Source organism: Halichoerus grypus, chromosome 15, assembly GCF_964656455.1.
Source record: "Halichoerus grypus chromosome 15, mHalGry1.hap1.1, whole genome shotgun sequence".
In the NCBI taxonomy this organism is placed as follows: domain Eukaryota; kingdom Metazoa; phylum Chordata; class Mammalia; order Carnivora; family Phocidae; genus Halichoerus; species Halichoerus grypus.
Genome location: NC_135726.1, coordinates 22,969,082 through 22,983,773, shown reverse-complemented (window position 1 = coordinate 22,983,773; position 14,692 = coordinate 22,969,082). Strand labels below are relative to the sequence as shown.

Below are 14,692 nucleotides of genomic sequence, written 5' to 3'. Positions count from 1 at the left end.
TAGTGTCATCAGGTACCCTGGTTCCCCTGCTGTCTTTTCTTAAGTCTAACCAACCTGTAATTAAGGCCAAGCCTACTGTCTACTTCTTTCCTTTCCATAATGTCCTCTCTAGGGAGCAGAGCTTTATGTTTTTCCTCATTTCTCTACACACATGATTCAAATAATTCAGTATAAAACATGAAGACTCCCATTTCACCAGACTGCTTTCTGGCAATTCCAATCATATCTTTTAACTACAGTGTGCAGACTGAGAAGATCAGGTTTCTAGTAGACGTGAAATTTTATACAAGCAAGATAGTTCTGTATCTGTAAAAGGTCCATTTATCTTCCCTGTCTTGTTCTATTTAATTGTTGAGTATCTTCCATTTTCACGGTTAGGATGAAAGCCAATATGAAATGTGGTCAGCAAAACTCCTCTTGCTTCTAAATTCACCCAACTGGAAGATGGAGAAACCAATGACTAGGCCATATAATTGAGAAAATTCAAGGTGCTATGATTGCTGTTTATATAGGATATAAATGACTCATCATATTTGTGACCTTTGTTTTCACCTTCATCTGTATTGAAGGTTGCCTTCCTAATCTGGATGAAATGTGAATCTCATATATTCAGAAAAAGAATTATTTGTGAAATCACTCAACTGTGTAGGAGATAAGAGACAGCTAATTTCTATCTCATTTTGTCTTTGATTATGAATTAGTCCGCTGAAAATTGCAGAAGGACCAATCTATATGAGGGAGGAGAAAGATCACAGTAACTTCAAGTTGAAAGACGCGACTGCAAGTTCCTCAGAAAATGCCAGATACTAAAACCATCTCCCATAAGGGTCTAATTAAATAGGGGAATCATCCACCCATCAGTTACGAATTTGGATATATTGGCTCTCTCAAAATCTTAACCTTGGGACTTGTAAATCATGACACTGTCAGTGGAGAAACATCAGCTAATGCCCATTTTAAAGTCCATCTTATGTAGAAAAAAACAATTCTAAATATGATTATAGAATTTAATTCTGTCCATCTTTCAAACATAAAATATACCATAATTTTAAACTAAATGATGTCTAGCATTTGGAGTTTTTTTGTATTTGTATTCTCTTATCATTAATAGGGAATGGGTAATAGGCTAAAAAATACTCATTTATCTATCTACTTACCTATATATCTCCACCATTTTAAATCTGACAGCTTTTTCCCATTACTTTGATTGTTTCTACATATGAAGAAGGGACCACTCCCCCCCATTCTTATAGTAACTATCCAGATGACAAAAAGGTTGAGGTCTAAAGAGCAAAACTCATGAATTTCTGATCTAGAAAAAGGAAGATAGAGTATAAATTATACATATCTATTTCAAAGACCAGTGGGCTCATGATTTACTCTATGGAGATGTTCAATGTTTGGATCCTAAATCCAGAATCACAGTGAACATATGTCCTGGTTTCCACAAGACAGTCCTGGTTTATGGTTTTCCAGGAACAAATATAAATAGCAACCCTTTTCACTTTAAAAAATGTCCCAGTTGGAATAATAAATTATGTGGTCACTCTTGGCAAAATAAACACACAATTTAAATAAACAATTGTGGCACAAACAGTGCACTTTCCACAAAATATTTGCAACACCTGGCATCTTTTTTCAATTATTTCACACACACGCAAACCTGTGACGTAAATAAAAAGTGTAACTTCCATTTTTTAGTTTCAAAATAAAACAGATAACACAGTCTTTTAAATATTCTATTGAAGGCTTATTTAAATGTGTGATAGGGCAAAAAGAGGTTATCTAAGTGTATAAACTTTTACTTTCTACTGATTCTAAAATCTAGAGAAAACATATGAAATTCATTCATGTCAGACTAAAATCTGACAGGTTTAGGGCATAACAAATATAGTGCAAAACTACACTTTCCCTGGCACCCAAAAAACCTCCCATTCACTCAACACATGTTTATGTGGTGCCTTTGATGGGCCATACTTCTATTACAGGCATATTTTGAAATTGCATGCACAGAACATTCCAAAAAGCTCAGACCCTTTGGGATGGGAAAACATTTCTTCACAGAGAATTTTTAAATGTAGGGCATTTCATATGCAAAAATAATGACTGATACCTATCAGCTCACAATCAAAGTGAGCATGGACCACACTTACGCACAGACTTGTGGCTCAGTTTCGGCTTTCTGAGTTGGCTTTCTCTTAGACATATTCATGTGACTTCCATAAAAAATAAGTGTTGTTAACCAAAAAACAAAGACAATGTACTTGGATTACAGTTCCTAATTAGGGGAGGCTAACAAAGGAGTACTCCAGTATTGAGAAGAAAGAACAGGATTTTGTTTCCTTAGCGTTTATAATAGTGGAAGCCAGCTAAATGAGTAGTATCTGTGTAATGACTTTGTCATTTCATTTTTGGTGATGCATTCACATTTATCAGAGCATCCCCAAAGAATTAGGTAGCATTATGTTAAAAGGTAAGGCCATAATATATTTAACAAGAGCCATAAGATGTTATTTTATTTCATGAAGGAAATGTTAGCAAAATTCACTACCTCCTTGAAACAGAACATAGCAAATAACCCAAACAAGTGTCATGAACCAAATTTTACTCTTCTAATTGAGTATAGCTTTTATAGAGACCATTCAGAAATCCAAACTAATGCCTATAGTAAAGCTGGAAGACAGCTTAAGGCAATACATTTATTTTGCTACTCATTCAAAAACAGCTGAAACTAAGACTTAAATATACCTGGGTCAAAATAAACAGTGAAAAATGCTTATTGAATATATAGCAGCTTAGGAAACAAAAATGTACAGAAGAGATAGACTTAAAAAGAAAAAGATCTATGGCCTTCACATGTAATAGACAGTAGGGGAAACAGTTAATCCAAACTTGGTTCTCAAGAAATAATGAAATGGATTAAATGTTCTCCATGAGTGAAAAACTTAACAATCAAATCAGTTTATTTTAGCTCCAAAATAATACCGATAAGGAGTGTCCTTCAAGAAGGATTTCCTGATCTAATTGCCATTATCAAAGTTGGTACAGGCTTAAAACAAATACCTCTAATGTGTACCCACAAACCAGGCAAAATTAGGATAGGCTTTCCCTAAAGTCTTGGTAAACATTCAATGAAAACTTAACAACTGCAAAGTATAAGCCAGTTCCTTCTCTAACAGATATCTCAGTATCTCAAAATTCCTGGAACTTTCCTAGGGGTTAAATCCTACCGTTCAGTCTTCAAAGTTAGGTAAGTGAGGTATTCCCTAGGATAAAATTAACTTTCACATTAACAATTTTCTTATCTACTGTTTCAATATTGGAAAGAGGAAGTGATGTAATTATCGAGCCATTAGGCTGATAAGCTAAGTTTCAACTGCTCATGGGTGAACAAAAATTATTTTATTGATATTTTCAGTCAAATTATGAAATCATATCCTATTTTCCAATTTATGTTCTACCCTGTTTCACAGGGCTAATATATTTACCTTCATTTTTCTTGATGGTAAAATTCGGATTGTTGACCATTTCTGGAAGAAGACTGTATAAGAAATAATGTCCATTTTTGGGATCATCTTTGTCCATGGCACTCACTGTTTGAATGACCTGTAACATAAAACTCGACGTCAGCATTTCTGATGACATCAGAGGGCTTATACCGCCTTTAAAAGCTGAGTGACATCTCTTTAGTGGACTAATACTTTGGTCCAAGAAATTTTTTTTTTTCAGCTTTCTGAATTGTTGTGGATGGTTTGTGCCAAGAACAAGGAGAAACATTTATCACATTAAAACCTCAGCTTTGATTGATGAAAATTAAGGTCATTACTTTTGTGTCCACTTGGTGTCCGTGGCTCAAAATAGCAAATTTAAGGGTATTTGAAACTTCCACTGGGTAATTACAGGTTTCTTTCCAATTTGAGTCTCTATGGGCATCTAAAGTGAGATTTGGAATTGTTACAGTGATTGTAGTGTGGCTCTTGGGAGGATCTTGGAAGTAAGGAACTTAAATCTTGAACCCTGAAAACTCCTCTTTTATTTTACTCATCAGGCTACAAATGTTTGCCAAATAGAATGTTCCTCGGCACAAACATCACCGCAACAAACCTTTCTGAAGAGTTGCATATCTGTTCCCTCCCAGTAATGAATACTGTTTTTAAAGCGAGTGGATAACACATGCAAACAATGCTTTGGAGTGTATCCTGAGATGAATAAATTATAGGGATTAGGAGAATTACCACTGTGCAGAGAACTGTTTGGATAGATACACATACTTGGAATCGGTGCCGGTTGAATGTGCTTATTTCATTTGCAAAGCTGCATTAACTTAGTGCTAAGTTGTTTCTTGGGTTGTCAGAGAATCAGCTTAATAATTCATATTTGTGAATCTGTGATATTAATCACTTCAATATGAAACACTGGACAACAGTTAATGTAGTAAAAATTATAGTTTATACTACTACTGTAAATAAATACAACATAATTTCTACAAAAAAAAAAAATGCCTGCAAAGCATGACAATCAAGGTGATATGAGGTATATCAGAAAAAAGAATTAACAGGGAAATACTCTCCGGTTTGTGGAATTTAGAGAATGTAATGATGATGCCTAATACATTAGGACTGTTTGAACAATTAGGTCCCATTCAACTTTGCCAATTTCATTAAAGATAAAAAAAAAAAAAAAAGGATCATTTCTTTTTGAGAAAAGGATATCATGGCCTTGTAACTTATCACCTAAGCAATTGTGAGAACCATAATGTTGGACAGTTGTGACTTTTGCCTTGTATCGAGCACATATTACATGATGAGCAGGGCATTAAAGTTGTGACATAAAGGAAATAACTTCTCTCAACTCCTATTTCTCCATTTTTAAATTGGGACATATTCTTACCTGGTAGTGTTTTACTTTTGTTACAAGGACCTTGTAAAATGTCTTATGGTCATGCTTAGCTTTAGTAACAATATAACAAAAAAATAGCGCAAAATATAACTTATGATTAAGACAGTGAGGTAGTCATCAAAGTGATGGACTCTGAAATTGAGCAGCCTTGATAGAAGGCATAGTTTTACCCTTTACTCATTGTGTGACACTGAGGGAGTTACTTTAGTCTTTATGAAACTCAGTTTTCATGTATTCCTAAAATTGCAAATAAAAAGTACCTTCCTCATAGGGCTGTTTTGACTATTGACATAAATTCATGTCAATCTCTTAATAGAGCATCTGGTTCCTAGTAAATGTTCAGTGAATGTTATTCTTATTATTATTGTCCTTATTATTGTTGTTGTTGTTGTTTTATTGGGGTCACCACCATTTATTCATGACATAGCCCTATGAGAAGCATACTGGCTTTTGTTACCCGAACAATTCCCTAACCTCATCAGATTAGATGGCAATACAATTATATTTACTATATCTGAACACCTAGCATCTTTGCCTTGACATTTAAGTGCAGAGAAATGCCCTGGGCTTCTAGTTTTATAAAAACAAAAGAATGGAAACCCAAGGGGAGAAGCTGGGAACACACAAATAACTCTTCTTTGGCTAGCCTATATGTCCAAATATTTAAGAGAAGAATTTGACAGGAAACTTCTTTGAGGCAGTTATAAAGAACAGAGCGGGGAGGAGTTATTTGTGAGCATCTGGAACATTCCCTGCTCCCTTTATTCAGTTTTGTTTCAAAAGGACTCCTTTGTTCACGTGTACCAGTTGAAAAAGTAACTCTTGAACAAGGTGTGTGAGCACAAGTGAAGAAAGGCAAATGAAAAGAGAGCTTCTTGATATCCTGGGGCGAAAACCATTCATGACTAAATGCATTCTTATGATGTATTTAGCTTTTATCAGCTCCTGTAATGATACCATTCCTAATATTTCTAAGTAATCTGCATGAGAAAGACTCATACTTGCTGGCAAGTGGATCTACATGAGTTATTTCATTAGTTAAGCCACCAGGACCAAAACAAAAGATGCAATAATTTAGCTTACCTGAAGTAAAGGAGTGTAATTACCTGTCATGCCATATCTCAGAAGTTTGGTCTAAACATTACACCTGCAATGAATAGGGTTTTTTTTCCCCACCGTCTATGTGTAAGCCAGGAACTCTGTTAGACATGCAACTTCTTGAGCCTACTGACCCAGAAAGCCTTGGGGTGAGGCCTAGAAATCTGCATTGTAAATAGCCTTCTAGGTGATTCTGAAGCCTGCTGAAGTCTGAGATAAACTGTTTCCAGCTAAGGGAGAAAATTGGTGTTTACAGCTCCCTCATTATTATTCATTAGGAGAATTTGTATTGTTAAGCTCGCATCAAGCTCAGTGCATGATGTGTTACGGAAAAAGTGATGAAATGGTGACTCTAAATCAACTTCCAAATATCCCGTGAGCAAGTTAAGAATTTGGCTTAAACCATTTTTGACACTTCATTTTATCTTAATGCAGATGGCTACTGTCTAGACATTTTATCTAAAAGTGGACACCCGGTAAATCATTTGAAGGACTTTATGCTATTAAAATGCATTAAGATACCCCTATCTAAAAGGCTGAAATTTTCACTGATGTAATAACATCTGAATACACTTAGTTTTAAACAATGGAAGAAAAAGAACAGATTTATTCAAGGAAGTGCATCTCCATACAAGCAGATTTTATAGGCACATTGAGTAAATGGCAAATGAAAATCATACACATTTTCTCCTGTGAGCTACTATGACGTCAGTTAACTTTTAGTTTATTGGATAACTATTTCATGGAAATGATATAAAAATTTCTGGGGAGGTCATAGGTTTTTAGGAGTACATGTATAGCATTTAGTTTAAATATTTTTTCTTTCTATCAGTATTAGGATGCAATTGAAAAATCTAATGTTTGATCATTTATTGTGGATTAATTTCAAGGGAAGCTGGAAGTTTATATGAAAACTTTCAGAAAAATAAAGTATATCTGGAATGTTCCAATAAGGAAATGAATTTCAGGGCCATACTTGGAATTCTATGGGAGCAGACTCTTTCTGTTTCTTGAGATTACTAATTTGAAATGAAATAAACTTTCTAAGGCATGAAACTAAAAAAAAAGAAAATTTTTGAGAATTATGGAGCCATATCATAATTCTGACTATTTTATTAAAAAAATGACTCATTGTTTATCAACACTAAACCTAACTTAGATTGTTTTCATTAGCAGAGATGATTAAACTTTACTTTAGACTATTTTACATTACTTCAAAAATATTTAATAACAGTGGGGTATCACTGTCAATATAAACTTTTTGAAAGGCAAGCATCCAACAAACACATTTCTGATGATCTGATCTGTTTACAACCATAAAACTAGCATGGGACCTATTAGAAATCTCCTATAAGATTCTATAGATATTATTCATTGACTTGTTCTTAGGTACCAGGCATGATTATATATGATGAGTTGGATTTTTACCCCCCTCACTGCTGTAAGAACAGCACATGGTAACTATTTAATATGTATTGCATAAATGAATGAATGAATGAATGATGTCAGCATATTTTAGCATCATCACTAATTCTCACGTAACCTTGAGAAGTATGTATGAAGAGACGTATCGGAACCTAGTGCACCAAAGATGTGATATACAACATTTGATCCCAGATATATCTAATAACAAACTACCTGCATCTTCCTGCCCTAATACATCAGGCTGCCTCAAAATCTTGTTGACATCCATACATTCTGCACATGCATTTCAGTTAAATTGGGGCTTAGACCATTAGTATTTTGGAGAGCAAATAAGGATGCACTCATGCATTCTTGTTCTTGTTGCTCTTTACAGGGATCAAGATCCACTTTTGATTCTGACACATAGCACAACAAAATGAAGACTTAGACATCATAGTTCCTTGTGAGTGTGGACAAGGTGAGAGAGGACTGTTGCAGCTTTTGGAATGCTTTCCAAAGCTTCTGTAATACACATCTATGCTCCAGGAACACTCAACATGATAGCCATGATGGTATCTACAATCACAGTACGCTGTCACTCTCTCAGACAAAACCTAATTTTCTTTTTTACTGGCAAGTCTTTCTGCAGGTGTGAATTGGAAGGTGATGGAAAGCGGGTTGAATGAGAGTGAGTCAAAGGTGCTGCAGGAAGGACAGCATCATTTTTGGTTTTCTATTCATTCTTTTGCCCATTATTACCAGCTTACTTCTGATTATCAATATTAGCTTTCCTGAAGTACTAATTTTGTTTCTTAGAGCAGGAGTTTTAAACTTGGGAAAGGAAAGGATGATCTATGAATGACCATCATATGGTTCAAACCTCTCAATCTGAAAGTAAAATTGAATGGAATTACTCATATATGCATATATAGGAGGGGAAAGTCCGTAGCTTTTATCAGATTGTCAGTGATTTCTGTAACTGAATGAAATAACACAAAATAGGTTAAGAACCATCCCCTAAAAGAGGGGCCCTTGAAAATAAAAGTTATACACACAAGAGAAATCAAGTCATAACAATGATGATAAATTTAAAAAAGAGGAAATATTGGAATTTGGGAAATTATATTAAAATCCACACAATGACCCAATTATCCTCCATTATTTCAAAACTGTATAATATAGTTCAAATATGAGCACTGTTCATAGTTATTTAATGGATAGTTCCTGGATATGGTTTATAATTTGCATGGTAACCCAGTCTCTACTAAGACTTCCTTTTCCTACCCAGAATATTTTGCCATTCCTGTGCCCCCCTACTTTTTTTTGTGCATGAAGACATCCTTGTCTTTAAAAACCATGAGGTGGCTGTTCAGAGCATATACCATGGAAGTCTGACCTATGAAAAATACAACAGGAGGATATAGATTTGATTTGATATGTCTTTTTTAAACACTAGGTGAAGTCTTCAGTCCTCTGGGTAGACATGTGGAGGCTTCATAAACCCATTTGTAGAACTTTTGACATTTTCCTCTGTTTCTGTTTCTTTCACTGCCCTTTCCCTTCCTGAAACTAAGTTGAGATAAAATGCTACAAAGCAAGGGCTCCTGAAGAATGTGTTTATACAAAGTTTGGCATTTTCAGTTTCTCGTGCCTCTTCATGTTTCGTGTGTATTTTGTGCACCTCTGAATTAATATTAAAAAAATATTCCATCACTTGCTCTTCTTTGAAAACCTCATTGATAGGGTAAAACCCACAGTTTCTAATATAGCCGAGAAGTCTCAGGTTCCTTTCAATTTCTTCTGTCCATCTTCCATGATACTTCACAGGAATACTTCCTGATGCCTCCTTAACATCATAAGCATCACTTCCTAGGCTGAACATGTGTGGCGTCATTTATCTTCCTAGAGAAGGATTTTTCTGACTGGGTTCTATTTACCACTATTATATAGTTTCCTCTGAAGGAAATTGGAAAGATTTTATAATCAGCTACATTTGCTAAATGCCAAAGATCATACAGCCCTTTCGTGATTCATATGTACTCCTAGACGCAAAGGAATCTTACAGTTAAACAAAACAAGAGGAAGAAAACGTTGTGAACTTTTTTAATTCAGTGCTTCGCAGTCTTATTAGGTAAACCACATACACACACACACACCCCCCCACACGCCGCACCATATATTGATGTGCTATACCCTACAAGTTTTTCTCAGGGACTCACTTTGAGAAATGCTATCCTCCAAAACTCCATCAGAATCTTAAAGGCCTGAGGATTTCCACCTCTCTGCGGAGGCATTGTGTCTCCACGGCTTGGTGGTTACCGCATCATCTGCCTCTGCATCTCTGCCCTTCCAACAGTATGCCAACTCCTCTTGGGTACCACATGTTACCCAATTTATGTCACTAGCACAAAGCCGAGGCCTAAGGCCATTTGCTATCTAGTGTCAATTTTACTGTCTTCCCAAAGGCATCAATATGACTTCTAAGAACAAATGGAAAGAAGCATACACATGTGCCCACCTTGTTTCCATCCTAAGTTCTTACTCAGTAACTTATAGGTTGAAAACAAAACAAAGAAAATATATTTGTATGAAATAGACCAAGATTTTTAAACAGTCCCTGACTCCATTTTCTCTGTGGATCATTGATCTCATCTAGGGCAGGGGCCAGAATCAAACACATGGAATTTGGAATCACACAAGAGATTCAGCCAATGCAAATGTCAGCTGCAAACATGACTTCACAAAAAGATTTAGATTGTATGTGTTACTGTAAGTTGATTCCAGTATATTTGAAAAAATAATGATTATAACTCACAAATTCATATGGGGAGTGCAAGCCCTCCCTTCACCCTTAATAAATAAAACACTTGGAAATTAAGAATTATCCCAATACAGGGAACTAGATTATCTTCTGTTATATTGACCCATTGAGGGACTATAATGTTTTGCTCCAAATCAAACTCATGTAGATATAATAACAACAACGAAATAAAACAATGCTAATGAGGTATATTTTGCTTTTTAGATTATGAGACTAGTTAAAACATACACTAATAATAATTACAATTATTTATTAAGCACTTGATATTGTACTAGATATTTCTAAAATATGAGAGTTTAATAGACATTAAGGCTGAAGGTCACAAAATTAGTAAATGGCAAAGCTGTGACTCACACTTAGATTGTTTGTTTCAAACCCTTCCACTGTATTTTTTACTTATGCTTTCCCCTCTGTCAAAGGTGAGCTCTAAAAGTCATACTTCTGTTAGTGACTGTCTTGAAATGTTTTGTTACATATGATTTTTTCAAATATCGTTTTATGCATTCCACTAATTTACCATCTCCTTACTCCACCCCCCAAAAATGAAAATAGTACTTTATGCATTTTGTTGAGGTCATCAATTTCATCTGTCTTAAAAATCAATCCTGTCTCCCTCTTGTGTATGCAGATAGATCCTGAAAGATGCCTGCTGGCAGGGAAGTTAAAATTAAATCTCCTGAATTTGTTTCATGAGTATTATAAAATGCCATATTTTCGATTCACTGTTTCACATTTATTAGAAAAAGACCAACAGAAATTTTAAAAATAAATAAAGTATCGAACTCATTCATTGCTGGCATTTATCAACAGATAATTATTTTGACTTTTCTCCCTAAGCTTTATTTTTTTCACTGGAGAGTTTGTGGAATGCTTGTGGATAAAGTGTCTTTATTGGTCATAGGACCTGACTTTTTTCCCTTTTGAAAAATGCTCACTCTTGATCAGAATCTTATTTCTAAGAAGTGGCTCACACAGGCAATGGAATCTCAAAGTCGGCTTCCTTGGGAAGCACCGAGAGATCCTAGAAAGTGCAAGGACATGGGAAACCCATCTATGCCACTTTTCATGGCCTTGGGGAAATCCCTCACCCTTTTTCAGCCTCAGCCCCCTTATCTGTAAAATGTGGTCGCAGCACCACGCCTGTGAAGCGGTGATGTTGTCTGTATGTTGGACATCTATCTATATTATGTCGTTCATGTAAGCATACAGCTTTCACAATTCCTTATCTCCATGTCCCCTGCTACCACCTTAGACCAGGCTACCCCCATCTTTTGCAATTACAGCCTTCTAAATGTTTTTGCTGCTTAACTGCATGTGTGCGTGTGTGTTTGTACATTTTATTCAAAATAAGACCCTTTTCGTCCAGTCGCAGTCTTGCTTATTGAATTCTTATTATTACACTTAGCCACAGAGGTCTTCAAATTCTTTAAATAAACTAAGGTCTTTCTCCCTTCAGAGTCTTTGCACAAGCTTATCCTGTTGACTAGAAGGCACTGCTTCCAGGCCTTGAATGCCTAGCCCTTTCCCATTTTTTTTTTTTTTTCCATTTTCAGTTCAAATGATACCCACTTAAAAAGTAACTTTCTCTGACAACACTATATAAAGTAAATCTTTGCTTTTTCTTTGTTCCCCTCTGTCGAGTTGTGTTAATGTCTCCTTCAATTCAGTTTTCAAAACAGAAATTATATTATGGATTCATTCTACCTTTTTTTCTATAAGCCCTTTTCCTCATTAAGGTCCATTAGAGGGAACAATTTTTGTCCTTTTTACATTGTTTCCCCAGGTCATATTACGATACTTAGCATCTTGTAGATGCACAAGAAATATTGTTCAACAAGTAAATCAATAAGTGATTTTTCATTTGAAGAGGTTAGTTTGTGCACTGTCTGTGAGTAAAACAAGGGTTTCCATGGTAATATCTGAGAAACTAGTTATTGAAATATTTGTCACTGCTGAATGAAATGAATTAGAACTGTGATTCTAAAATTTTGTGAATATGCATTACATGCCAAGCATTAGCTAGATACATATTTAGAAATATAAGATGTTATTTTCTTTCTTTCTTTCTTTCTTTTTTTTTTTTTTTTGGACCTATGATATTCCTAGGATAAACAAGCATCATATTGTTACAGTATTGGTCAGTGACAAAAGGGATTAAAAGAGGTAAACCAGAGCTTTTTTTTTTTTTAGCCCAGACATAATTAACTAGATGCCAAATAGCAAGCCTCAGCTTCTATAGAGGGTGATGAAGCTTCATTTATATGCCACTGGATTTATTTATAGTAAGAGGGGAAGTTCCCTCCTGAAGGAAAAAAGAGTTGAAGCCGCCTGTCATCTAGCTAGTTCTCAAGCAATGAAATATTCTCTGGGACTAAATAAGAGACCTTGACTCACACCTGGAAATACAACATTTTCAGTTGTAGTCTTTGCATCATTGAACCATCCGGAGCAAATAATCCTAATTATGTATGTATGGTAAGCAAGGGGTTAGCATCTGAAACAAAATCCTAGAAAGACCCTATTAAGGGGACAAGAGGTAAAACAGAGTTATGGAAGGCCCTCTGGCCAACGCTGGTCACTAAAGTTCTCTATTTGTCTTTCACGTTTGGTTCTGAGTGCGCTGTTGTCAAGCATAAGGAAGGAAGATACGGGTTTCTCCACAGCTGTTACCTGTTCCTCCACCCGTCCAGCCAGATTACCATTCTCTTCAGAGAGAACCTGGTTTATCCCCAGCTGACTCCTTTTCAGCTCTTGATAGATGTTTCCTGTCTCTGGTGGAATGGGTGCTATATTAAGAGGTCTTTTCAGTAAGAGAGCTCCATTTCCCTTCAGCTCTTCAGCCTCCTTTCTGCCCAGAGGATTTGAGGTATGTTCTTGCAATTCTATCATTTCTAATTCTATTACGTGTTTGCCAGAGAGAAAACTCTAGAAGGGAAAAAGACTGTTGTTTAGGGTGTTGTTTGCCACTAAATCCCCAGTACCTCATCAAGTCCTGGTACATAGTTTGTGTTTAATAAGTATTTACTGACTAACCCAAACCTGTTAGACCCGTGAACTGTCAGTTACATATTTTGCTTTCTAATTTTGAAATCTTTAGTCCTTAACGTCATTTCTGTCTTGGCCATTAGAGAGGAGTCAGTGGGAAGTATCTTTTCTTATTCCTCCTGTTAAACTGAGGGTCGAGGAATCTGTAGATGATTATATCATGCTGTGATTGAGTTGGCGGCTAGAGATATCTTAAAACTTTTGACTTGAGATAAATTACCTATTGGGGAAATTTTTTTTTCCATAGAAGTAATTAGCAATAGCAAATACCATATTAACATTTACTTATGTAATGGAGGGATTATTTAAAATGATTCTAGTGAAAAGCGATTCACACTGATTTTTGTATAATATGGACTATGAACTATTTCTGTCATGGGTGGTTGTTACTGTCTTAAGAAATTCCAGAAGATGTCCTCTTTCACTTTACAATAATGAAAAGGTGGGAGAAGCAGATAGGAATTCCACTTCTACTTTCAAAGTGAACCTATGACAATTTAAGCACAGATGCATCACGTACCGGAGGTCTATGTATAGAGAAGAGGAAAGTGGCATCCTTCCTTCCTTGTTAAAATTTTTATTTAGTACTTGATTCTTGGTTTAAATGAGTCAGTTCATTGGAAAAGACTAGTCAAGCACAGTAGAATTCTCTATGTTGATGTTGATAGTGGTTTTCATTTTGTGCGATGTTTTAAAAACCTCTTTCTAGAGGTGTTCAGTCCAGAAGGTTATTACAGACTGAGTTTTTTAGTCGCTTGCCCTTGATTATTTCTAATGATCTCCAGCTGCCTCATTTCTCAGGCAGCTGATCCCCTTTGAGTTCAGCCTTAAATCCATACCTTCCAGGCAAAGCGGACATTTCAGAGTCCCCTACATTCCTTTCCCTGAGGCTGTTTTAAAGCAGACATTAATGGTTGAAAATGCTGATATAACTATGAATTTAGTGCTGATGCTGTTGTTGACATTTTTCATGAGTGTGTGATCACCTCATAATGAATATTCTGATTTCAAAGTGAGTTAAGTGGTTTTGTGTTATGAGAGATGACTGAAAGTGCATCTGTGTTGAACTTAACATAAACACTATTTGATGTCGATAACAAATATGAATTCTGGAAAATGTTAAATATAAAAATGAGATTCTTGAGCCATTAAAAGTGAACTAGGAATGATTGTAATGAATCACACATGAGTTCTGACTAGCACAAAAGATGCAAGGAATTCAGGAGTTGTTTGAACAACTTCATGTGTATCAACCAGTCAGTCATATGTCCAAAGCTTATGTGAACAGTCAAAAATCTGATCTCTTTATGTAAATATGAACTCTGATAAACATACCTAAACAGACTCACTTGAGGATAAGGTAGTGGCAGTGGACAGATACACAACATAAACATTTCTTCACAGAATGAGTCATTCATTTTGATA

The 14,692-nt window shown here is 35.5% G+C and overlaps 1 protein-coding gene across 4 annotated transcripts in view; it reads right to left on the bottom strand.

The window, feature by feature from the left end:
• CDH8 (cadherin 8) overlaps positions 1-14,692 on the bottom strand; it is a 358,968-nt gene that overhangs the window by 48,495 nt on the left and 295,781 nt on the right. For all 4 annotated transcript variants that reach the window (XM_036091704.2, XM_036091706.2, XM_036091708.2 and 1 more), the window contains one exon: positions 3,489-3,606. In XM_036091704.2, the coding sequence (XP_035947597.1) occupies positions 3,489-3,606 (118 nt within the window). The remainder of the gene's footprint in view (positions 1-3,488; positions 3,607-14,692) is intronic.